Below are 27,177 nucleotides of genomic sequence, written 5' to 3' on the forward strand. Positions count from 1 at the left end.
AACCACAGACTACAGATTACTTAGTGCAACCTTTCTGACTGGCTGGGAGACTACCTGTAGTTAGATAGAGGTCATCATATTGTGTACACACACGTTTGGTATACTTTATAACATTTGTAACTGAAGGAGAAAGAGTAAAGAGGGAAATGGTAATGGTTAAGCTTCATGACTCATAGAAACCAGGAGACCTTGCACTAGCAGGTGCCACGGTCTTCATCTCTTCTGTCAGTCATCATCATCATCATTGTTACCAATCAGCCTAAGAACATTTAGCCTTTTCAGCATTTTTGAACCCATACCTTACATTTTTTATTTGTTCAATTACTAAATTCATAACAATTTTATTATTTGGGTTGGCTGTACTTAGTCAGCCTATTAGGCATAATTTAATAAAAGACTATGTAAGTTATTGTGATAAAAAGCCCCACAAAATTTGTCACATTTTCTATGCAATACATTGTTACTATTTTATCACTAAATATTCAATATTCATTAAACATAGTAAATTTGACATGATCTTTTATCATGTCATGTGTGTAACAAAAAAAACAAATACAACCTCCAGAAATGAAGCAGAGTTTAATTACATATCCTAGTTCAGTTTCAATGCAAGAAAGAAGTCTTCATTTTGTAAACTGTTCTGCCATACAAATAGGGGAGAAAGCAGTGAGCCAGACACAGGAAACAGCACACCGAGAGTGTTTTTGTGGCTTTAAGATAAAAGTGTTAGACTGACTCCACTGAGAGATCTGCACAGTATTGTTGCAGGGTTTCTGCAGAATGGTGTAGAATGACTTCTGTGATGTAGAACAGTTCAAAGCTCCACACAACAAACTGTATGTACAGTCTCTTCCTCATAACCACTAGGACTACACTGAGATGCTACACACATCTGTTGACTGAATGGTTGACTGTTACCATCCCTTTCTCTTCATAGGAGTGGGTGGGCCGAGATGCAATACCAAGGGTCGGTATGTATGTGTTTATGTGAGGTTGTGTTTATATGTGTGTGTTTATTTGTTTGTTTACATTTTGTCCCCCTTGACTAGGCCTGTCTTCTTGATGACGTGCTCCATGGCAGCCACCTCAGAGGTGTCCATTTCCACAGTGTCATATTTGGCCAGGATTTTCAGGATGGGCCTTAGCCTCAGCCACCACTCTGTCTTTGGGATACGGTGCCTATGGAGGGAGGAGGGAAGGGTGGAGTGAGGGAGAAGAGGGGGAGGAGATAGAAGACAGGGTGGTGGAAGAGGGGAGTGAGGAGGAGGACAAAGGGATCAGAGGAAGAAAACAGGAAATAGAGGGAAATAAACAAGGGAAATGCTAGAAGGAACCTGGGCTGGCTTTCTGTGAGCAATCTGTTCAAAGAAACATTTGATGGTTCTAAATGGATTGGCATAGACTTCCAGACAACAGCACTTTCAACTTAACTACCATTGGTCGTTAGTAAAACCCAATTGAACTCAATGTGGAACGCATAAAGAATAGTCACAAACAGGAGGGAGAAGGAGGAGAGAAAGGAAGTGTGGAAACAGAGGGATGACTAGTACTTACTCAAAGTCAGTGTCGTCCTTGAGGGAAGCCAGGGGCTGGAAGACCAGGGATCTCTTCTTCATGCCCAGCACACAGGCTGAGTCTGGCATGTTGGCAAAGATACGACCTGGGGACACAAAGAGGGCCAGCATCAGTTTAGGAGGGCAGTAGCCTGGCTGATCCCAGACCTGTTTGTATGGGATTTATCCAGCTCCTCTCTCATGGCAGGACAATAGTAGTCAGAGGAGCAAGTTATGAAGACATTGCGCTTCTTGATGGAAAAAGTATTGAGGTGATCGAAGAAATTAAGTCAATTCCATATGCTTGAAGACATTTGGTCCAGCGTGTCAATGATCCTCACCGTGTCTGTAGCACTCCTTCAGCTTGTTAGTCAGCCACAGGACAGACTTGGATCCCATCTTGGTACCAAAATTCCTGTCAAAGGGGCTGGGGGTTCCACCCTGGTGGTGAGACACAGAGAAAGAGAGAGAGACATTGAGAGAGAGAGCAAGAAAGCAAGAGAGAGAGAGAGATAGAGATAGAGGGGGAGAGAGAAAGATAGATAAATTGTGTGTGAGAGAGAGAGAGGTATTCCCATATGAGCATACACATAAATTGATTCCAGGGAAAAAATATTATATATATATATACACTGAGTGTACAAAACACAAGAACACCTGCTCTTTCCATGACATAGACTGACCAGGTGAATTCAGGTGAAAGCTATGATCCCTTATTGATGTCATTTCAATCAGTGTAGATGAAGGGGAGGAGAAAGGTTAAAGAAGATTTTGTAAGCCTTGACACAGTTGAATGCACCAAAGAGCACCAAAGAGTGAATGGGCAAGACAAGAGATTTAAGTGCCTTTGAACAGGGTATGGTAGTAGGGGCCAGGCACACCAGTTTGAGTGTGTCAAGAACTACAACGTTGCCTGGGATTTCACACTCAACAGTTTATGTGTGTATCAAGAATGGTCCACCAAACAAAGGACATCCAGCCAACTTGACATAACTGTGGGAAGCACTGGAATCAACATGGGCCAGCATCCCTGTGGAAGGCTTTCGACACCTTGTGTAGTCTATGCCAGACGAAAGGAAGCTGTTCTGAGGGCAAAAGGCAACTCAACATTAGGAACTCAGTGTACAAAACATTTTAGGGATGAGAAAAACGCTTTCGGTATTAACTAAAACAACTAAAACCAGATATAAAGTATGTGGAAAAGATAATGGACCTATATATATATATATATATATTTATCTTTAAGAACTAAAAATAAAATAAAAAATACATTTAACAGTATATATTTTGATCTCTAAAATGCAACCAAGGGTCAACAGTACACCCTGCGACACCCCCTGCCACGCCCCCCTGCCACACTCCCTGCCACGCCCCCTGCCCACTCCCGCCACCCCCTGCCTCACCCCCTGCCACGCCCTCTGCCTCACTCCCTGCCACGCCCCCTGCCTCACCCCCTGCCACGCCCTCTGCCTCACTCCCTGCCACGCCCCCTGCCTCACCCCCTGCCACGCCCTCTGCCTCACTCCCTGCCACACCCCCTGCCACGCCCCCTGCCACGCTCCCTGCCATGCCCCCTGCCACACCCCCTGCCTCGCCCCCTGCCACACTCCCTGCCACGCCCCCTGCCTCGCCCCCTGCCAGACTCCCTGCCACACCCACCACCTAAGCCCCTTTATGATCCAAAAAAACCCTGGAATCCTTATACTACTTCAGAAATATTATCTACAGGTTTAGAGTTGAGTCCATGAAACAGCTAGAAGAAGCATCCATCAGACCTGCTGCATGTGTCCTAAGACATTCATCCTGCAGTCGAACGTGCCCTTTCCCTCCTCTGAGTACAGGTTGTAGAGGAACTGTGTGGTGTAGTTCTCATTGGCATTAGAGTTCCTGTGGGCAGGAGGAGGGCGGTATTATTATAAGACAATCCATAATTTGTTAGTTGTAGTAACAAGAGAAACAAGAGAATGATAATGTCTGAGGGATATCAGGCAAGGATGTGTTTTTGAGGAGAGCACACTCACCTGAGAATGAGGCCTCTCTTCACTGAGGTCTTCATCTTTTCTATCAGATGCTCCACGTTCAGCTACAATAAAACAATACAACAGTAAAACCATGATTTAACAGCCCAAGGTCCCCATTTTTTGGGATATGTCTGAAATATACCACATCATCTATCCATCCATCTGTGTTATTCTGAATATGGCCTCTGACCTCTAGGTCACGGATATGGAAAGGCTCTTCATAGATGTAGGCATCATCAGCCCCAGATGACAAGCCAGCCATGGTTGCTAAGTAACCGCAGTATCCCCCCATGGTCTCAATGATGAACACTCTCCTCTTAGTGCCAGCAGCAGACTGCTTTATCCTGTCGCAAGTCTGACAGAGGAAAGAGAGGGGCAAGTATGAGGAGGGATGTTTGTCTGGGTATTGTCATATGTGTATTTAAACCTTTGTGTGTATGGGGTACAGTATGTTTGTGTGAGTTTGTCTGCATGTGAGTATCTGGGGTACAGTGTGTGTGTGTGTGTGTGTGAGAGTGTGTGTTTGTCTGCATGTGTGTATCTGGGGTACAGTGTGTGTGTGTGTGTGTGTGTGTGTGTGTGTGTGTGTGTGTGTGTGTGTGTGTGTGTGTGTGTGTGTGTGTGTGTGTGTGTATCTGGGGTACATTGTGTGTGTGTCAAATCAAATGTTATTTGTCAGATGCGCTGAATTAGCATTGAAATGCTTGTTGGGAGTCCTTCCCAACGGTGCAGAGTAAATAAAATACATTGTAACACAAGAGAAATAAAATACACAGAATGAATCTATATACAGGGAGTATAAGTACCAGATCAATGTGCAGAGGTATGAAGTATTTGAGTTAGATATGCACATAAAGGCAGGGTAAAGTGACGAAGCATCAGGATATGTCTGACCATGGTGATGGTGTTAAGGGCGGTGTCAGCTCCGATGCTGAAGTCCGATCCAGGAACATTGTTAGAGACGGTGGCGGGAATGACCACCATGGGGATACACAGCTCCTCGTACATCTCCCTGGCTGTCACCAGCTCCAGACCACCCAGATACGCCTGACAAGGAGACAACGGCATCAACATCTGGATTAGGCATCAACAGACATGACAATATTCATGATACTAATAGTTTGTCAACTATAGTGCTTATGCTTAATGAATATGTTCAATCAAGAATATTTGTACACTTATACTTTAAGGACCGATTCTATGAAGTGTCATGATGGTGGGCCAGTGAACCATCATAACACTCTCTCTAATCCAACAACTTGATCCTCACCTCAAAGCCTCCGATGATGATCAGAGAATGGATGTTGAACTTGGTAATGTTCAGGCTGATTTGCTCAATGTTTTTACCTGGCAGGTGTCTTCACACCAGAGAGGAGAAACACAGAGTTAAATGTGACCATCTGGTTAATCTGTCAACAGAAGCTTCTATTCCTATAATTAGGGCCTTGTGTTCATCCTAAACATGTGACTTTTAGCTTTTCCTGGACAGGTCACATGGTCAGGAAGACCTCGAGGCACTACATAGTGGTGTGTGTGCTCTGTGGAGATGTCTCACCTCTTGGTACCGAGATTGGACCCTCCCTTCCCAGTCCATCCACCCACTTGAGCCCAGATGATAGGCTCAATCTGGAGAAGAGGAAAGAGAGATGAGTATGATATGTTTGTGCGTGTGCACATGCGTGTGTCATTTGTGTTGAGCTGTCCAACAACTTGGCAATGAACTGATGTTCCTGAGGATGTCACTTGTTCACTTCCCTTTGCTGAATTTAAAGGAAATTATTAGTATAAGAAAATGGTGGAAACCTCCACTAGCCCAGGCTTCCACCAATCCAATGCTTTAAGGCCCCGATTCTGACCCGAGTTTAGAGTGCGTAAATGGAATGGAATTCCCTTTTCATGCACTTTTCTCTCTATGCCTTTTCTGACCTTGAACTTAAGCATGAGAATAGTGTGCTACTCACCTGCTATTCATTTTGGTTGGGATCAAATAAATGAAGATGTGGTGGAGGTGTGTGTACAGACACACCATATTCTGACCTTGACTTAATTCCCTAATAATTCCACCCCTTTATGTGCCAGAAAACCATGAATAAGGTCTAGTGAACCTACCGGTTCCAAGTGGAAAAAGCATCTACTTCATTTTTTACAATATAAATAACCACCACCATTCTCCATGCTCTGTCATTTACAACTTGATAAGAGCTATTGAAAATAGATGGGTAAATGAGTAATCTGTTTGGATAAGGGAATTCTAAATATAAATGACACTTGTTATAGATATATTTGACCTTCTAATGGCTGGAGACAAATGTGAAACCAGTCATATGGCAGCAAATTAAAGCATATCAACATATCAACTTTCCCCCAGTAAAGTTGAAATGATGTGCCATTACGCAAAATTTTAATTGTACGGCCTTTTAAGTTGGAGGAATGGGCACTCTGGATTGTCTTAATTATAGGCTCCCCTGACTTTCTCTGCTTCCTATTCCTATCATGTTGAATATTAGACAGTATCAGTATCGACTGTCAGTAGGCCTAATAACAACACATATTACACTGCTAATTTACTGTTAGTTCTCTTCAGTTGGTATAAACTACATTATCATTCCATTTAATTCCATTGTTTCGTTGACCTTCATTTGCTTCCTCTGTAAACGCCGTCACTGCCGTGTGGTTGTTGCTGAGGATCATTAGTAACAGTTGATAATATAAACATGACATGTAGGCTAATTAACTCGTTCGGAGCACAGACCAAGCCGTAACAGTTTAAACCTGACACATGGCGCAAAACTTGGCGGTGTCATCACACAGTTCCTTAGTTAGCGCAGGCAACAAACGAGAGTATAGCCTAATTGTCACGACCTGACCTTAGTGATCTTTTTATGTCTCTATTTTGGTTTGGTCATGGTGTGATTTGGGTGGGCATTCTATGTTCTATTTTCTATGTTTTTGTATTTCTTTTTTTTGGCCGGGTATGGTTCTCAATCAGGGACAGCTGTCATTCGTTGTCTCTGATTGGGAATCATACTTAGGTAGCCTTTTTCCCTTTGTTATTTGTGGGAAGTTATCTTTGTTAGTGGCACTATAGCCCTGAAAGCTTCACAGTTGTTTCTTCGTTTGTTGTTTTGTTGGCGACATTTTAAATAAAAAGGAAAATGTACGCTCACCACGCTGCACTTTGGCCGTGACACTAATATTGTACACTATTATTTTATGTGTAAACGCTCTCCAAAACTGTTTTTTATGATTCATAAATACTTTTCTAACCCTAAATAATCTACTAACATTTTTCCCTACCAATTGATGCTGAAACGGAGGGGAATCTGCATATATTTAGATGGCTTTCTTTCATTGAGCCCTAATATTCTGAACCCGTTCTCTCGATATATTCTAGTGAGTCTGTTGACAAAATTATAACTAAAAGGCACACCGTATTGAAAGGTATGGCTTAAGATAAATGTACTGAAAATGTTATTGAATGAAAACTCAAAAAGAACATTTGTTTGCCAGCAAGTGGAAGGGATTTCAGCACTTGAATTAAACATATTCAGCGTGTGCAAGGGAACCACGCCTGCAAAGCTCATTACACTCATTCACTGAGAAGTGCATAGGAAAGGTGTGTGTAAGAAAGACATCATTTCCTAAATTGGAATCAGGCCCTACGATTTGTGGGAAGTAGTGAAGGAGTGCACCCTTCAAGAGATATTATTGGGATGCACCCAGTGACTCCTAACAGCTTGAACAAGATGTCCACTACAGGAAATCCTCAGGTGGAATGACCCACCTGTCCGTTAGCCAGGCCGTCAAAGCCGTCATGTACAGCTAGCATCTGATGTCCCTGGATGATACCGACCCTGACAGCTGCACGCACTGCTGCATTCATCCCAGCACAGGGGGCGCCAACATTTATAATGGCAATGTTGATGTTGCTCTGAGAGTGGGAGAACAGGAGAGAGGATGTATTTTGGGCGCAACATGATTATAAGAACTACACTGTGGGAAAAACGTCCTATAACGCCTTCAAATGTGCAACCAGTTGCCCAAACACGTGACCAAGACAGCAAGAAAAAGAAAATGCTGCTCACCTTCATTTCTGGGGGGGTCACGTGAGCCAGCATTTTGTATGTGTCCCAGTTATTCTGAAAGCTCCTACAAACAGACAGTGAAAAGAAAATGACCAACGGTTTTTATCTCAAAGCGCAAATAAAGAAGGAATAAAAGAAGCCAAGTAAAAGGCTCACTTTCCCCTGAGCTTTACAGCATCTTCAAATCTCCCCTCAGTCATGGCTACGGTCACATCTTTAGTCTGAGAGAAAGAGAGAGAGGCAGGAAGGTGGTAATGGAGCGAGGAGAGAATGAAAATCTTAGATAGGAAATAGAACTCTCTGTAGATAATAAAGGTGATTTATCAACAATAAGAGAGGAAATATAACAGTTTGATGTGGCGTAGGTGTATAGCTCACCACTTGGACACACTCCATGAGAGGCAGCCTGACGGCCATGTTCCCAGAAAGACTGACAACACAGGCTGGGGTTTCTGGGGTGGCCTCCAACAGAGCCATCACAGCCTCCACACCCATCCTGCTACCCTGGGGGACAGAAAGAGAGAGAGAGAGAGAGAGAGAGAGAGAGAGAGAGAATTAATTAATTAATTCATGAATAAAGGATTGATTATCATTACAGGAACATTACAGGCACTATATAATGACCCTGAAGGTCAAGAAAGATTAGGCAACAGAGTGAAAATAATACAGGCAGAGACAGACTGATTGACAGACACAAAGTGGTGACAGACAGATGGATTACCAGGATTCTGTCAAAAGCAGAGGGGGTGCCACCTCTCTGTACGTGTCCCAGGATTGTGGAACGGGTGTCGAAGCCAAGTTTCTTGGATACCAGCTGTATAGAGTGACACAGAGAGATTACAGCATCAGTCCTCTGTCAGATCACATTACGCTAGCCCGTTATAACCTTAACCATTAGGGGATCTGTGCCTGCATCCCATTCTCTATATTGGGAATAAAATGCCATTTGGGCCACGTTTCAAGTTTTATTAGTCATACTGTATATACGGAATGAATATGGTATCCAACGAAATGCTTACTTGCAGGTTCCTTCTGGACAATGCAACAACAATAATAAATAATAAAATAATACAAACATAAAGTAAATGGCTCGGTAGAATAGAATTAATGTTTTTGCATAAGTATAGCAAGCAAAGTAATAATTAAAAAATTGGGAGTAGAGCAGGAACTAGCAATACACGAGCCCTCTTCATCACCGCCATCTCAGCCTGTTTCAGAGGTTAGGGCCAGCTTCTACTGACTGGGGGATGTCATATCTCACATTTTTGACTTGGTCACAGGTGATGGGTTTCTGGTTACGGTCCTGGGCTCCCTCTGCCAGAATGATGACGTTCAGACGAGAACCACGCCCCCTTTGCTGAGAGAGAGATGGAGAGAGAGCTTTGTTTTGTGTGTTAGTATATGAGGAAGAGAGAGGGTCAAAGAGATGCTCAATCAGAAGACGTGGAGAAAGGATTGAGGGATAGAAGAATAGAGGGATAGAGGGAGAAGGACAGGAGGTGTGGTACCGCAATCAATCTTTTGCACAAATGTTCCTCCCAGTTTTCCTCTGGGGGCATTTCTGGGATGAACACCCAGTCAGCACCACAGGCCAGAGCAGTCACCAGGGCCAGGTAGCTGTGGAGACAGAGATTAATGTTAATACACACACAGGCACGCATACACGCATGCATACACACACAGGCACGCACAGGCACGTACGTAGGCACATACAGTCAGGCACGCACCCGCAGTGTCTGCCCATCACCTCCAGGATAAAGGTCCTCTGGTGACTGTCAACAGGAAAAAGTGAAAGAGATTTACTCATGTTCACAAATGCCTTAATATTGGTGTGTGTGTGTGTGTGTTATGTGTGTACCTCTGTGCAGTAGTCGTGATGGCGTCAACCACCTCTATGATGCGGTGCAGGGCGGAGTCGGTGCCGATGGTCATGTCAGTGCCACAGAAGTCGTTGTCGATAGAGCCAACCATGCCCATGATGTTGAGATGAGAAGAACGATTAGCCTCCTCCGCTGAGATCTTTCCTGGTGGTAGACACACAAACTAGAAGACAACTCTCACATTTAATACACTACAGCCTGTGTGGCTCAGTTGGTAGAACATAGCCCTTGCAACACTCAGGTCGTGGGCTTGATGCCAGCTGGGGCCACCCATTTGAAAATAAATGCAAGCACTACTGTAAGTCACTTTGGATAAATTACTTGGGTCCACAAGGAGGCATTAAAGTACACTATAAGGAGCCACATATGGATCAGTTTAGGCTTTTAGATCATAAGGAATGATAACCTAATCCCCTCCTTTTAGGATTATCCACCGGATGTGTACCAAACTCACTAAAAGTGGCAGTAATAAAGCCTCTCTTGAAAAAGCCAAACCTTGACCCAGAAAATATAAAGAACTATCGGCCTATATCGAATCTCCCATTCCTCTCAAAAATGTTAGGAAAAGCTGTCGCGCAGCAACTCACTGCCTTCCTGAAGACAAACAATGTATACAAAATGCTGCAGTCTGGTTTTAGACCCCATCATAGCACTGAGTCGGCACTTTTGAAGGTGGTAAATGACATTTTAAAGGTGTCAGACTGAGGCTCTGTATCTGTCCTCGTGCTCCTAGACCTTAGTGCTGCTTTTGATACCATTGATCACCACATTCTTTTGGAGAGATTGGAAACCCAAATTGGTCTACACGGACAAGTTCTGACCTGGTTTAGATCTTATCTGTCGGAAAGATATCAGTTTGTCTCTGTGGATGGTTTGTCCTCTGACAAATCAACTGTAAATTTCAGTGTTCCTCAAGGTTCTGTTTTAGGACCACTATTGTTTTCACTATATATTTTACCTCTTGGGGATGTCATTCGAAAACATAATGTTAACTTTCACTGCTATGCGGATGACACACAGCTGTACATTTCAATGAAACATGGTGAAGCCCCAAAATTGCCCTCGCTGGAAGCCTGTGTTTTAGACATAAGGAAGTGGATGGCTGCAAACTTTTTACTTTTAAACTCGGACAAAACAGAGATGCTTGTTCTAGGTCCCAATAAACAAAGAGATCTTCTGTTGGATCTGAAAATTAATTTTGATGGTTGTACAGTCATCTCAAATAAAACTGTGGACTCGGCGTTACTCTGGACCCTGATCTCTCTTTTGACGAACATATCAAGACAGTTTCAAGGACAGCTTTTTCCCATCTACATAACAGTGCAAAAATCAGAAATGTTCTGTCCAAAAATGATGCAGGACAATTAATCCATGCATTTGTTACTTCTAGGTTAGACTACTGCAATGCTCTACTTTCTGGCTACCCGGACAAAGCACTAAATAAACTTCAGTTAGTGTTAAATACGGCTGCTAGAATCCTGACTAGAACCAAAAACTTTGATCGTATTACTCCAGTGCTAGCCTCCCTACACTGGCTTCCTGTTAAGGCAAGGGCTGATTTCAAGATTTTACTGCTAACCTACAAAGCATTACATGGGCTTGCTCCTACTTATCTTTCCGATTTGGTCCTGCCGTACATACCTACACGTATACTAGGGTCACAAATGCAGGCCTCCTAATTGTCCCTAGAATGTCTAAGCAAACAGCTGGAGGCAGGGCTTTTTCCTATAGAGCTCCATTTTTATGGAACGGTCTGCCTACCCATGTGAGAGACGCAGACTCAGTCTCAACCTTTAAGTCTTTATTGAAGACTCATGTCTTCAGTAAGTCCTATGATTGAGTGTAGTCTGAGCCCTAGGACCATGCCTCAGGACTACCTGGCATGATAACTACTTGCCGTCCCCAATCCACCTGGCCGTGCTGCTGCTCCAGTTTCAACTGTTCTGCCTGCGGCTATGGAATTTACTCCTGAGGTGCTGACCTGTTGCACCCTCTACAACTACTGTGATTATTATTACTTGACCATGCTGGTCATTTATGATCATTTGAACATCTTGGACATGTTCAGTTATAATCTCCACCCGGCACAGCCAGAAGAGGACTGGCCACCCCACATAGCCTGGTTCCTCTCTAGGTTTCTTCCTAGGTTTTGGCCTTTCTAGGGAGTTTTTCCTAGCCACCGTGCATCTACACCTGCATTGCTTGCTGTTTGGGGTTTTAGGCTGGGTTTCTGCACAGCACTGAGATATCAGCTGATCTAAGAGGGCTATATAAATCAATTTGATTTGAAATTTGATTTGATAATCTAAAACGTGACTGGTTGTAGTAGTGGGTTACATTAAATTTTATAGTAGTTGGGTGCTTTGAGTGAAGGTTGCTGGGTAATGTAGTCTTTTTGGTGACCCAGGTATCTCACCCCCTTTTCTCAGGTCAGCCAGCAGCTCGCTCCACTCTGTACGGAACTGGTTAGCACCAGTCAAGCTGCCATCACCGCCGATCACACACAGATTGGTGATGCCCAGTTTGACCAAGTTGCAGGCGGCCTTCAGACGTCCCCACTTCTCTTTGAAGTCCATACAGCGGGCACTGCCAATCACAGTTCCACCCTGAGAAGAGACAGTAGACGGGGCGGGATCAGTGAATGACACAAACAGAATCCACATAGACTGCCAACAGAACACATTCAGTTGGGCTAAAAAAGGTGGAGAGATGGAGGAGGAAGTAGAGAAGGAAAGGATGTGGGTTATAGAGGGGGATGAGAGAGATTGTGGTTATGAATATAGTGTTTGTATGTCATGTACTTTAATGAGCCATCCTCTACACTAAAAACACCACAAAAAGAGAGGGAGAGAGAGCGAGAGAGAGAGAGAGAGAGAGAGAGAGAAGAGAGAGAGAGAGAGAGAATGGAGAGAGAGAAAGGAAAGGAGGAAGATGAAACCCCAACCTCTCCTTCTGAAGCCCATTAAATCCAGTGAACTCTGACATTTGATTAGTTCCTCCTGGCCAGAGGGTCACTGGTCTAGGACCAGCTTGAGTTACAGAGGACAGATTCCACGTCCTTCACTGAAAGGTTACATTTGGTTAGGAACTAAGGAGAGCTCAAGACAGTGTGAGGGTGGAGGTAATTGGAGAGTGAGTGAGTGTGTGTGTGTGTGTGTGTGTGTGTGTGTGTGTGTGTGTGTGTGTGTGTGTGTGTGTGCACATGCGTATGTATGTGTCATGCATGTGCTTGCATGTTTTTGGGAGTGTCTGTGTGTCTATATACACGTGTGTCTATGAATGCATGTGGTGAATGTGTGTGAGTGTGTGCAAGCATGCTTTTTGTCTATGCATGTGATTTTGTGTGGGTGAGTGTGTGTGTGTATACTGTATACAATATGTGTGCTCACCAGATGCAGCATCATAGACACACTCTCCCAGGTGGCAAGTTTGATGTTGTCACCTCCATCCACCAGACCCTGGTAACCCTGGAGATGAAGACACAAACCTGTCACTCGCAGTCGTGGGAGTGTCTAAGGTGAAACCCAGGGTAACTGAGGTGGCTTATCTGACAGACCTTTACGTTAAGGTAACGGGCATGGAAAATTGAAAGTAACATCGCCCTTTCTCAAATCCAGTTCTTGGGGGCCTTAACACTGCTGGTTTACATCCTATTCCCTCTAATCAGGGATTGATTGAAACTTGAGACACCAGGTAGGTGGAATCTCTGGGCAATAACATTACTCAGTCAATTAAGTACCATGGAGTAGTAAATCCTGCAGTGCTGTGGAGTTTGAGGCGCAGGTTGAAGTACCCCCATTGTAATCTGTATTATTTAAAGGCCCAGTGCAGTCAAAATGGGATTTTCCAGTGTTTTATATACAGTACCAGTCAAAGGTTTGGACACACCTATTCATTCAAGGATCTTTCTTTATTTTTACAATTTTTCTACAATTTTCTACATCAAAAATATGAAATAGCACACAACGAATCATGTAGTAGCCGAAAAAGTGTTAAACAAATTAACATATATTTTATATTATAGATTCTTCAAAGTAGCCACCCTTTGCCTTGATGATTGCATACTCTTGGCATTCTCTCAAGCAGCTTCATGAGGTAGTCACCTGGAATGCTTTTCCAACAGTCTTGAAGGAGTTCCCACATATGTTGAGCACTTGTTGGCTGCTTTCCCTTCGCTCTGTGGTCCAACACATCCGAAAACATCTCAATTGGGTTGAGGTCGGGTGATTGTGGAGGTCAGGTCATCTGATGCAGCACTATCACTCTCCTTCTTGGTCAAACAGCCCTTACACAGTCTGGATGTGTGTTGGGTCATCGTCCCACTAAGCGCAAACCAGATGGGATGGTGTATCGCTGCAGAATGCTGTGGTAGCCATGCTGGTTAAGTGTGCCTTGAATTCTAAATAAATCATTGACAGTGTCACCAGCAAAGCACCCCCACATCATCACACGTCCTCCTTTATGCTTCACGGTGGGAACCACACATGCAGAGATCATCCGGTCACCTACTCTGCGTCTCACAAAGACATGGTGGTTGGATGCAAACATCTCAAATCTGGACTCATGAGACCAAAGGACAGATTTCCACCTGTCTAATGTCCATTGCTCATGTTTCTTGTCCCAAGCAGGTCTGTTCTTCTTCTTGGTGTCCTTCAGTAGGGGTTTCTTTGCAGCAATTTGACCATGGAGGCCTGATTCACGCAGTCTCCTCTGAACAGTTGATGTTGAGATGTGTTTGTTAATTTAACTCTGTGAAGCATTTATTTGGGCTGCAATCTGAGGTGCAGTTAATTGACAATTTCTGAGGCTGTTAACTCTAATGAACTTATCCTCTGCAGCAGAGATAACTCTGGGTCTTCCTTTCCTGTGGCGGTCCTCATAAGAGCCAGTTTCATCATAGCGCTTGATGGTTTTTGCGACTGCATTTGAAGAAACTTGACATTTTCCAGATTGACTGACCATCATGTATTAAAGTAATGATGTTCTGATATTTGTCTTTGCTTATTTGAGCTGTTCTTGCTATAATATGGACTTGGTATTTTACCAAATAGGGCTATCTTCTGTATACCACCCCTACCTTGTCACAACACAACTGATCGGCTCAAACGCATTATGAAGGAAAGAATATCCACCAATTAACTTTTAACAAGGCACACCTGTTAATTGAAATGCATTCCAGGTGACATTCCAGGTGACTCATGAAGCTGGTTGAGAGAATGCCAAGAGAGTGCAAAGCTGTCATCAAGGCAAAGGGTGGCTACTTTGAAGAATCTCAAATATAAAATATATTTTGATTTCACACTTTTTTGGTTACTACATGATTCCATATGGGGTATTTCATAATGTTGATGTCTTCACTATTATTATACAATGTAGAAAATAGTACAAATAAAGAAAATCCTTTGAATGAGTATGTGTGTCCAAACTTTTGACTGGTACTCTATATTTCATTTTCCACACTACGAGGTTGCAATAATAATGTGAATTTGTGAAAATTATGATAATGTACTTTTATTGTATGAGCTTTTTGTGAAGACAAATGTCAGCCTGTTGTGGTGGGATGGAGTTTTGGCCTGCCTGGTGACATCACCAGATGGTTAATTAGTTAATAGATCAATAAGAAAGAGGGGTCCAAAACTTTCTGCCAATAACAGCTAGTTTTCAGTTTTCCCCTCCCCACTCAGACCACTCCCAGACAGTCCCAGCAAAATTCTTGCTTGAGAAATTGCTCTTTGCTAAAAAGTTATTTTTGTTTATTTTCACCATTTTAATTGAAAACAGTCACAGTGAGGTTGCATTGGACCTTTAACAGTTATAGACAATAATAGAGTATGGGTAACATGAAATAGTAGATGAGATGGGGTGGATACAAGTCAGGTACTAACCTCATGAACGAAGTAGACCTTGGCCCCAGTGTAGATGCCCATTCTGACTGTGGCCCTCACAGCAGCATTCATACCTGTAGCACAGAATGGTTGTTTAAACATCACTGACACAGTCCCACCTGCACAGGTGGTTTTGAACTATGACGCACAACACAGTGTGATTAAGCTTTCATGCTGTGTGCTACAAATTTGACACATGCATAATTATACTGAACAAAAATATAAACGCAACATGCAACAATTTCAAAGATTTTACTGAGTTACAGAAAATTGGTCAATTGAAATAAATGATAATCTATGGACTTCACATGACTGGGAATACAGATATGCATATGTTGGTCAAAGTTACCTTACAATAAAGGTAGGGGCATGAATCAGAAAACCAGTCAGTATCTGGTGTGACCACCATTTGCCTCATGCAGCGTCACACGTCTGCTTTGCATATAATTGATCAGGCTGTTGATTTTGGCCTGTGGAATGTTGTCCCTTTCCTCTTCAATGACTGTGCGATGTTGCTGGATATCGGCGGGAACTGGAATACACTGTTGTATACGTCAATCCAGAGCATCCCAACCATGTTCAATGGGTGACATGTCTGGTGAGTATGCGGGCCATAGAAGAATTGGGACATTTTCAGCTTCCAGGAATTGTGTACAGATCCTTGGGCCTCAGGAACTTGTCATGGTACAGTATCTCTGTGCATTCAAATTGCCATTGATAAAATGCAATTGTATTCATTGTCCCTGGCTAATGCCTGTCCATACCATACTGTTACCCCAACACCAACATGGGGCAATCAGTTCACAACATTGACATTAGAAAATCATCGCCCACACAACGCCATACACGTGGTCTGTGGTTGTGTGGCTGGTTCGACGTACTACCAAATTCTCTAAAACAGCTTATGGTAGAGAAATGAACATTGTGTTATTTGGCAACAGCTCTGGTGGACATTCCTGCAGTCAGCATGCCACTTGCATGCTCCCTCAAGAGATCTGTGGCATTGTGTGACTAAACTGCACATTTTAGAGTGGCCAGCACAAGATTTCATTGTCCCCAGCACAAGATGCACCTGTGTAATGATCATGATGTTGACCAGCTTTTTTTTTTTAGCTTTATTTAACTAGTCAAGTCAGTTAAGAACAAATTCTTATTTTCAGTGATGGCCTAGGAACAGTGGGTTAACTGCCTGTTCAGGGGCAGAACGACAGATTTGTACCTTGTCAGCTTGGGGATTTGAACTTGCAACCTTCCGGTTATTAGTCCAATGCTCTACCACTAGGCTACCCTGCCGCCCCAGGTGTGCCGCACCTGTCAGATGGATGGATTATCTTTGCAAAGGAGAAATGCTCACCAACAGGGATGTATACAAATTTGTGCACAACATTTGAGAGAAATACTATTTTTGTGCGTAGAGACAATTTATGGGATTTTTTTATTTCAGCTCATGAAACATGGGACCAACACTTTACATGTTGTGTTTCTATTTTTGTTCAGTGTAGATAGGAAACACCAGGGGCCAGCCACATTAGTACCAGAGTGACTGGTTTATTTGGAAGCTAAATGGGCTAAATAACAGTTCAGGACCCCAGACAAGGTTAAACCCTCATAACAGCTCGTATCTCTTTACTCTATCACTTAATTCTTAACAAACTTGTCTAATTTTTGTGATTTTACTGAACATCAAATAAGCATGTACATGTACCCGATCATGATGATCATGTACTAGGGTCAAGAGGGTTCAGGCTTAAAATGCATGCCCGTGTAGGGCTTGACTGTGAGTTCACATGGTCAGGAATAACTTGGGCCCCTGATCGTCATATATGGCTGAGAGGAACCATAGCATAGTGGAACACTGAAGAGTTCTCCTGTCACATTCACACAATTGGAATGACAATGCACTTTTAAGCTCTCCTGGGCATGTAGTTGGAATGTAACTGCCTATGTCTCTGTGTCACTGAACTGGCAGGACAGACAAGGCAGACAGGACAGACAGGGCAGACAGGACAGACAGGAGAGACAGGGCAGACAAGGCAGACAGGACAGACAGGACAGACAGGAGAGACAGGGCAGACAAGGCAGACAGGGAGAGTAAGGCAGACATGGAGAGTAAGGCAGACAGGACAGACAGGAGAGACAGGGCAGACAGGACAGACAGGGAGAGTAAGGCAGACAGGACAGACAGGAGAGACAGGAGAGACAAGGCAGACAAGGCAGACAGGGAGAGTAAGGCAGACAGGACAGACAGGAGAGACAGGAGAGACAGGGCAGACAAGGCAGACAGGGAGAGTAAGGCAGACAGGACAGACAGGAGAGACAGGAGAGACAGGGCAGACAAGGCAGACAGGAGAGACAGGGAGAGTAAGGCAGACAGGACAGACAGGAGAGACAGGAGAGACAGGGCAGACAAGGCAGACAGGGATAGTAATGCAGACAGGACAGACAGGAGAGACAGGACAGACAGGGCAGACAGGAGAGACAGGGGAGACAGGACAGACAGGGGAGAGAGGTGCATTTCACCAGCGCATTGTCTCAATACACCAGCTCATTGTCTCAATACACCAGCTCATTGTCTCAATACACCAGATTGTCTCAATACACCAGATCATCTAAAGGGCAACACATGTGGATAGTGTGTCTGTTGAGGTGGCAAGAGTGTCTCCCCTTTCAACATGCATGGAGTAAAAAAAAATAGGTGGAAGAGGAGGGAGAGGATAGAGGAGGGATAGGGTGGCACACTTCACTATTCCTCCTCCTCCACCTCTCCATGTCATATGACAGAAAGGTCACCCCTCTAAAATTACCCCCCTCCAACAGACACTGAGAGATTGAGAGGGAAAGAGAGGGAAATAGAGGAAAGATAAAGATACGGGTGAATATTTAAAGAACAGAGCAGCCAGGGTGTTTAGAAATAGAATAAACAACAGAAAGAGAGAGAACCTTGGATTAACATCTAGCCGACAAGAGCCACCCAGCTCCATAATGATGTAAAGTTCAGACAGACAGACAGCTCCCTGACATATGGTCATTTGTGGTCAGCGGCAGACATCCCAAAGTTCCAAGGGGAGGTATTTATCATCCAGCTAAAGGTCAGGGGGAAGGCTTCTGGGATGTCCGAATAATCTTTCCTTTCTCCCGAAGTGTGTACTTGTTCTCTTCCATTGATTGATTTAAAACAAAATGACTGGTTTATGGAAACTCCCCCTAGCCATGCCTACACCAATCCAATGATTTTTAATTTGTGGGGAGTAGTGAACAAGTGTGAATGCTCCGGTGACCCTGGAAACCTTGGATGGAAGATTTCACGTTGCCCTTTCCATGTGATAAGATATCTTGGTGACAACCAAGAGGAGGGGTCTTTACGTGCCATGTCATACATGTAATACATCTCATATGTTCAACAGTGTGACAACATATCCTTTTACTATCAGAACTCCTCATTCTACAATCATTACAGTTTCTTTAGTAGTGGGTGTGGCAAACTGTGGGACTGTAACTGTGACTGAACCACCCTGTCAAGAGGCATGCTTTCTATTAGTTGATACAGTACATATGTGCTGTGACACATTTCACTTTGAACAAAAATCAATGCATTTCTGTAGTACAGTCAGTCTATGCATCCCCCTGAAGTACAGCCATGACTTTGAACAGCACAAATTATATTTACAAATCACTTCTTACGTTAACTCCCTATAATCTATTGTTTTCCTACTTCAAATTCCATGAGAGCCTCTGAGAGCTCTGAGCGTGAATTATGGGAATTGTTGACTTAAAACGTCTCATAGTTTGCTGCTGCCACATGCGAATGGGAACTGTTCCCAAATACTGATATTACTCTGGCCCGACTCAGCCACCTGCAGATTACCAACAAGCCTCTGGGCTGTCTGTCCTCCCTCATATTTCCCATGTCCTTGGAGCTGTAGCTTCCCCCTACCAGTCCCCTGGAACCCCCCTGCCCTCGACCGTCCCACTCACCCTGGGCATCGCCTCCGGAGGTCAGCACGGCGATGGAGCGGCCGATGCCCATCTTTCTGGGGTCTTTATGGGGTGCTTCATGATGTGCCATGGTCCTGGATCTGCCTGTGAATGGAGAAGGTAGAGAAAGACAAGATGGGAGAGAAGGATTAGCCTAGCCTATAGTGTGTGGTTTAATGCAGTAGAGTGTCTCTCTCCTATCACCTCTTTCTCTCCTCTCACTCTCTCTGCCTGCCTGACTAGGAAAGTGACTGAATGGGACAGGGGGGGGTGCAGTTTAACCCCCCCTCTGCTTGACAGGAATCTGAGGCACGTGCGTGATGAGAGCCAGTGTTGTAAAAATACTTACAACATTTTTGGGGGTTTCTGTACTTCAGTATTTCTATTTTTGACACCTTTTACTTCACTACATTCCTTAAGAAAATATTATACTTTTTACTCCATACATTTTCATTGACACCCAAAAGTACTTAAAATCTAATTTTATTTGTCACATGCGCCGAACACAACAGGTGTAGACCTTACCGTGAAATGCTAACTTACAAGTGCTTAACCAACAATGCAGTAAAGAAAATAGAATATTTACTAAATAAACTAAAGTAAAAAAATAAAAAAGTAACACAATGAAATAACAATGAGGCTATATACAGGGGGTACCGGTACCGAGTCAATGTGCTGGCGTACAGGTATGTCGAGGTCATTCGTATATATGTAGATGGGGTAAAGTGACTATGAATAGATAATAAACAGTGAGTAACAGCAGTGTAAAACAATGTAAATAGTCTGATGGCCATTTGATTAATTGTTCAGCAGTCTTACGGCTTGGGGCCGAAGCTATTAAGGAGCCTTTTAGACCTAGACTTGGCGCTCAGGTACTTGTTACATTTTGAGGTCTGGAAAATAGTCAAATTCACACACTTATCAACCAAACATCCCTGGTCATCCCTACCGCCTCTGATTTGGAAGACTCACTAAACACACATGCTTCGTTTGTAAATTATGTCTGAATTTTGGAGTCTGCCCCTGGCTTTAGGTAAATGAATATAAGGAATTTGAAATGATTTATACTTTTACTTTTGCTTTTGATACTTTTGATACCCTAACTCCTAGCCTTAAGGGCTCAGACACACAATAGCGTTAGCACCTCTGAACATAACTTGCGAAACCGAGTGAGCACCAATTTTACAAGTAGAATCTAATGAAAACACAGTGCGCTGAATGATAGGGAGATGAACACTGGGTCCACATTTGGTGTGATGTGTGCGATCCCTAACCCCTAAGGCAATTTTCCTTGTTTTACTATCCTTGTGAGGACTTCTGGTCCCTACAAGGATGGTAAAACCAAAAACACACACAGAGTAGTGGTAGCACTCATACAAGCAAATACATATACACACATGCAACACACACCACTCTCGACTCTAAACTAAATATAAAACCAACCACCGTCACAGCATGTGCCTTCATGCATAGTGTACAATCAAAAAAGCTTGGTAAGCAGCAATCACAGAATAGGTTCTCCAAGACTACACTGAGCCTATCAACAACATACCATGGACAAGAGTGGTTTGGGAAGATAGAGTGTGTTTGTTGGAATAAAGATCTTCATTGAGAATTAACTTGAGTGTACTGTAGTGAAAGTGTATGGGTACCCTCATATCAAACTACTATCAATTGAAGCATAAATGAATGTCTTTGATAAATGTTGAACTCACAATCCTCCTGTGTTGATAGCAGGCCATGGTTAGTGGACACCTCATCTGCTGTTCCATCAGAACATGAAAGCGTATTTCCACCTGCAGTGATTAAGAACAACAGATAACCAGCAATACCACTCGAATGTTGATCTGTCTGACTTTTTCAAATGTTCTATCTCTGATCCATGATTGTAAAATCGACTTTTATAATACGTGATTAAAACATTAAAGCAGCTAGCAATAAAATAATTTAAATGTTCTAAATGCATGCATAAATATACATCTCCAATAATAGTCATAATGAAGTTATCTATTTTTCCTAATTGTTAACTAACTAGCTAATGCCATGACTGAGGCTTTGAATCAGATAGCCTGCTGAATGTTGCAATCCCCCGGAAGAATAAACCCACTGGGCACACACTGGTTGAATTGTTTCAACGTCATTAGTCAACCTATTGTGACGTGGAATCTATGTGGAATACACATTTGGATTAGCAAAAAGTCATCAACCAGTACAGTTTTCATCTCATTTCAATCCGCGTTATAAACATTGAAATTAGGGTAAAACTTAAACTTAAATGCAATGACTTGGATTGATGTAACAGGTTGTTACATCAATCCAATAATCATCAGAACTATGTATATGTTGAAATTGCATCCTGCTGATATATTTTTCGTCCTATATTCATCCTGAGTGTACAAAACACCAGGAACACCTGCTCTTTCCATGACATACACTGACCAGGTGAATCCAGGTGAAAGCTATGACCATTTATTGATGTCACCTTCAATCAGTGTAGATGAAGGGGAGGAGAAAGGTTAAAGAAGAATGTTAAAGCCTTGAGACAATTGAGACATGGATATTGTATATGTGCCATTCAGAGGGTGAATGGGCAAGACAAAATATTTAAGTGCCTTTGAACAGGGTATGGTAGTATGTGCTAGGCACACCGGTTTGAGTGTGTCAAGAACTGCAATAATGCTGTTTTTTAAACACTCAACAGTTTTACATGTGGATCAAGAATGGTCCACCACCCAAAGGACATCCAGCCAACGGCAGGCCAGTGGTCAAAAACAGGTCATTGATGAAAGAGGAAGAAGTAGGCTGACACAAATTGTGCAGTGCAACAGACTGAATGACAGTCCAGTACAACATTGGTGCCTTAAAGTCACCATTGGCTTAATGGTGAAATCCCTGAGCGGTTTCCTTCCTCTCCGGCAACTGAGTTAGGAAGCACACCTGTATCTTTGTAGTGACTGGGTGTACTGATACACCATCCAAAGTGTAATTTATCATTTCACCATGCTCATAGGCATTTGGGCAAATCAGATGTCAATTTAGCCTACATAAACCCAACCTCACTTTTACTTTCACATACAGCTTGTGTAAGAAAGTTAGAGTTACTTTCAATTAGGAGGGTGGTGGGATAAACTAAAGGAGGATAAGCTCATTGTAAAAGCTGGAATTGAATTAATGGAACAAAGTCAAACATGTGGTTTCCATATGTTTGATACAGTTCCATCAATTCCATTCCAGCAATTAAAATGAGCCTTTCCTCCTATAGTTTATCCCACCACCCTCCTAATTGAAAGTAACTCTAACTTTTCTTACACAAGCTGTATGTGAAAGTAAAAGTGAGGTTGGGTTTATGTAGGCTAAATTGACATCTGATTTGCCCACCAGCCTCCACTGTTTTCAACTCTTCAATATTATTTAGGTAGTCTATGCAAATAAGTATGGAAGCTGATCAATGTCTAAATGTGTTGACATGATAGCTCAGTTGAAACGAACACAGCTAATCTGTAACGCCTGTTGGAAGGAGTGGAGGACCAGGGTGCAGTGTGGTACGTGTTCATCTTTATTATTTGAACTGAACACTGATTAACAAAAAAACAACGAAGAGAACGAACAAAACCAAAACAGTTCTGTCTGGTGCAGAAAGACACAAAACAGAAAAACAACTACCCACAACACACAGGTGGGAAAACGCTACCTAAGTATGGTTCTCAATCAGAGACAACGATAGACAGCTGCCTCTGATTGAGAACCACACCCGGCCAAACACACAGAAATAGAAAACATAGAACCCACAACATAGAATGCCCACCCCAACTCACGCCCTGACCAAACCAAAATAGAGACATAAAAGGATCTCAAAGGTCAGGGCGTGACATAATCAGGGTACATAGGCAGGGTACTGTACATACACTGCTGCCATGAAAAGATGCACCTGATTGACAATGATGTTCAGATATCCTGTGGCATTAAAATGTTGCTCCACATGTATCAAGGGGCTCAATGTGTGCCATGAAAACACACCCCACACCATCACACCACCACCACCACCAGCCTGTAATGTTGACACACAGCCAGGGGTGGGAAAAGTACCCAATTTTCATACTTAAGTAAAAGCAAAGATACCTTAAAAGAAAATTACTCAAGTAAAAGTCACCCAGTAAAATACTACTTGAGTAAAAATCTAAAAGTATTTGGTTTTAAATGTACTTAAGTATCAAAAGTAAGAGTATAAATCATCAACCAAAGTATTCATCCTGTTTGCAATAAGGGACTAAAGCAAAACTGAAGAAAAATGTGGCAAAAAAAGAAACTTATGTCCTGAATACAAAGCGTTATGTTTGGGGCAAATCCAACACATAATCACTGAGTACCACTCCTCATATTTTCAAGCATGGTGGTGGCTGCATGATTTTACAGGTATGTTTATCATCGGTAAGGACGAGGGAGTTCTTTTTTACGACAAAAAGAAAAGGATTGGAGCTAAGCACAGGCAAAATCCTAGAGGAAAAGCTGGTTCAGTCTGCTTTCCAACAGACACTGGGAGACAAACTCACCTTTCAGCAGGACAATAACCTAAAACACAAAGGCCAAATATACACTGGTAATGCTTACCAAGATGACATTTTTATTTTTTACATTTTTTATTTCACCTTTATTTCACCAGGTAGGCTAGTGGAGAACAAGTTCTCATTTGCAACTGCGACCTGGCCAAGATAAAGCAAAGCAGTTCGACACATACAACAACACAGAGTTACACATGGAATAAACAGACATATAATCAATAATACAGTAGAAAAATCTATTACAGCATGTGCAAATGAGGTAGGATAAGAGACGTAAGGCAATAAATAGGCCATGGTGGCGAAGTAATTACAATATAGCAATTAAACACTCGAATGGTAGAATGTGCAAGTAGAGAAACTGGGTTGCAAAGGAGCAAGATAAATAAATAAATACAGTATGGTGATGAGGTAGATTGGATGGGCTATTTACAGATGAGCTATGTACAGGTGCAGTGATCTGTGAGCTGCTCTGACAGCTGGTGCTTAAAGATAGTGAGGGAGGTAAGAGTCTCCAGCTTTAGTGATTTTTGCAGTTCGTTCCAGTCATTGGCAGCAGAGAATTGGAAGGAGAGGCGGCCAAAGGAAGAATTGGCTTTGGGGGTGACCAGTGAGATATACCTGCTGGAGCACGTGCTACGGGTGGGTGCTGCTATGGTGACCAGTGAGCTGAGATAAGACGGGGCTTTACCTAGCAGAGACTAGTAGATGACCTGGAGCCAGTGGGTTTGGCGTCGAGAGCGTACAGGTCACAGTGGTGGGTAGTATATGGGGCTTTGGTGACAAAACGGATAGCACTGTGATAGACTGCATCCAATTTGTTGAGTAGAGTGTTGGAGGCTATTTTGTAAATTACATCGCCGAAGTCGAGGATTGGTAGGATGGTCAGTTTTACGAGGGTATGTTTGGCATCATGAGTGAAGAATGCTTTGTTGCGAAATAGGAAGCCGATTCTAGATTTAATTTTGGATTGGAGATGTTTAATATGAGTCTGGAAGGAGAGTTTACAGTCTAACCAGACACCTAGGTATTTGTAGTTGTCCACATATTCTAAGTCAGAACCGTCCAGAATAGTGATGCTGGACGGGCAGGCAGGTGCGGGCAGCGATCGGTTGAAGAGCATGCATTTAGTTTTACTTGCATTTAAGAGCAGTTGGAGGTCAAGGAAGGAGAGTTGTATGGCATTGAAGCTCATCTGGAGGTTAGTTAACACAGTGTCCAAAGAAGGGCCAGAGGTATACAGAATGGTGTCGCCTGCGTAGAGGTAGATCAAAGAATCACCAGCAGCAAGATCAACATCATTGATGTATACAGAGAAGAGAGTCAGCCCGAGAATTGAACCTTGTGGCACCCCCATAGAGACTGCCAGAGGTCCGGACAACAGCCCCTCCGATTTGACATACTGAACTCTGTCAGAGAAGTAGTTGGTGAACCAGGCAAGGCAATCATTTGAGAAACCAAGGCTGTTGAGTCTGCCAATAAGAATGTTGTGATTGACAGAGTCGAAAGCCTTAGCCAGGTCGATGAATACGGCTGCACAGTAATGTCTCTTATCGATGGCGGTTATGATATCGTTTAGGACCTTGAGCGTGGCTGAGGTGCACCCATGACCAGCTCTGAAACCAGATTGCATAGCGGAGAAGGTACGGTGGGATTTGAAATGGTCGGTAACCTGTTTGTTAACTTGGCTTTCGAAGATCTTAGAAAGGCAGGGTAGAATAGATATAGGTCTGTAGCAGTTTGGGTCTAGAGTGTCTCCCCCTTTGAAGAGGGGGATGACCGTGGCAGCTTTCCAATCTATGGGAATCTCAGATGATATGAAAGAGAGGTTGAACAGGCTAGTAATAGGGGTTGCAACAATTTTGGCAGATCATTTTTAGAAAGAGAGGATCCAGATTGTGTAGCCCGGCTGATTTGCAGGGGTCCAGATTTTGCAGCTCTTTCAGAACATCAGCTATCTGGATTTGGGTGAAGGAGAAGTGGGGGAGGTTTGGGCGAGTTGCTGTGGGGAGCGCAGGACTGTTGACCGGGGTAGGGGTAGCCAGGTGGAAAGCATGGCCAGCCGTAGAAAAATGCTTATTGAAATTCTCAATTATAGTGGATTTATCGGTGGTGACAGTGTTTGCTAGCCTCAGTGCAGTGGGCAGCTGGGAGGAGGTGCTCTTATTCTCCATGGACTTTACAGTGTTCCAGAACTTTTTGGAGTTTGTGCTACAGAATGCAAATTTCTGCTTGAAAAGGCTAGCCTTAGCTTTCCTAACTGCCTGTGTATATGTGTTCCTAACTTCCTTGAAAAGTTGCATATCATGGGGGTTGTTCGATGCTAATGCAGAACGCCACAGGATGTTTTTGTGCTGGTCAAGGGCAGTCAGGTCTGGAGAGAACCAAGGGCTATATCTGTTCCTGGTTCTACATTTTTTGAATGGGGCATGCTTATTTAAGATGGTGAGGAAGGCACTTTTAAAGAATAACTAGGCATCCTCTGCTGACGGGATGAGGTCAATATTCTTCCAGGATACCTGGGCCAGGTCGATTAGAAAGGCCTGCTCGCTGAAGTGTTTTAGGGAGCGTTTGACAGTGATGAGGGGTGGTCGTTTGACTGCAGACCCATTACGGATGCAGGCAATGAGGCAGTGATTGCCGAGATCTTGGTTGAAAACAGCAGAGGTGTATTTGGGGGGAAAATTGGTTAGGATGATATCTATGAGGGTGCCCGTGTTTACGGATTTGGGGTTGTACCTGGTAGGTTCATTGAAAATTTGTGTGAGATATAGGGCATCAAGCTTAAATTGTAGGATGGCCGGGGTGTTAAGCACGTCACACTTTAGGTCACCTAGCAGCACAAGCTCTAAAGACAGATGGGGGGCAATCAATTCACATATGGTGTCCAGGGCAGAGCTGGGGGCAGAGGGAGGTCTATAGCAAGCGGCAACAGTGAGAGAATTGTTTCTGGAAAGATTCATTTTTAAAAGTAGAAGTTCGAATTGTTTGGGTACAGACCTGGATAGTATGACAGAACTCTGCAGGCTATCTCTGCAGTAGAGTGCAACACCGCCCCCTTCGGCAGTTCTATCTTGTCGGAAAATGTTATAGTTAGGGATGGAAATTTCAGGGTTTTTGGTGGACTTCCTAAGCCAGGATTCAGACACGGCTAAGACATCCGGGTTGGCAGAGTGTGCTAAAGCAATGAATAAAACCAACTTAGGGAGGAGGCTTCTAATA

The 27,177-nt window shown here is 43.3% G+C and overlaps 1 protein-coding gene across 1 annotated transcript; it reads right to left on the reverse strand.

The window, feature by feature from the left end:
* Positions 1-560: 560 nt before the first annotated feature.
* Positions 561-19,650, reverse strand: LOC112254591 (ATP-dependent 6-phosphofructokinase, muscle type-like). Its single transcript, XM_042324472.1, has 23 exons — positions 19,604-19,650; positions 19,400-19,504; positions 15,425-15,498; positions 12,929-13,006; positions 11,956-12,145; positions 9,518-9,683; positions 9,387-9,431; positions 9,168-9,276; positions 8,921-9,016; positions 8,381-8,473; positions 8,038-8,163; positions 7,816-7,880; positions 7,660-7,723; positions 7,359-7,505; positions 5,130-5,200; positions 4,845-4,932; positions 4,469-4,621; positions 3,765-3,929; positions 3,575-3,636; positions 3,329-3,440; positions 1,895-1,994; positions 1,555-1,660; positions 561-1,179 (listed from the first exon to the last, which is right to left on the reverse strand). Exons 2-23 carry the CDS (start codon positions 19,488-19,490, stop codon positions 1,026-1,028), a joined length of 2,355 nt encoding a protein of 784 aa, XP_042180406.1. The 5' UTR covers positions 19,491-19,504; positions 19,604-19,650; the 3' UTR covers positions 561-1,025.
* Between the last annotated feature and the right edge of the window lie 7,527 nt (positions 19,651-27,177).

This window comes from Oncorhynchus tshawytscha, linkage group LG07 (genome assembly GCF_018296145.1).
Source record: "Oncorhynchus tshawytscha isolate Ot180627B linkage group LG07, Otsh_v2.0, whole genome shotgun sequence".
NCBI lineage: Eukaryota > Metazoa > Chordata > Actinopteri > Salmoniformes > Salmonidae > Oncorhynchus > Oncorhynchus tshawytscha.

Excerpts from the sequence above, each read along its gene's own strand:
- LOC112254591 (XM_042324472.1), bottom strand. The coding sequence starts at position 19,490 with ATGGCACATCATGAAGCACCCCATAAAGACCCCAGAAAGATGGGCATC. Across the intron at positions 7,881-8,037 it reads TCATGGAGTGTGTCCAAGTG|ACTAAAGATGTGACCGTAGC; the intron begins GTGAGCTATACA and ends TCTTTCTCTCAG. Across the intron at positions 7,724-7,815 it reads GCTGTAAAGCTCAGGGGAAA|GAGCTTTCAGAATAACTGGG; the intron begins GTGAGCCTTTTA and ends GTCTGTTTGTAG.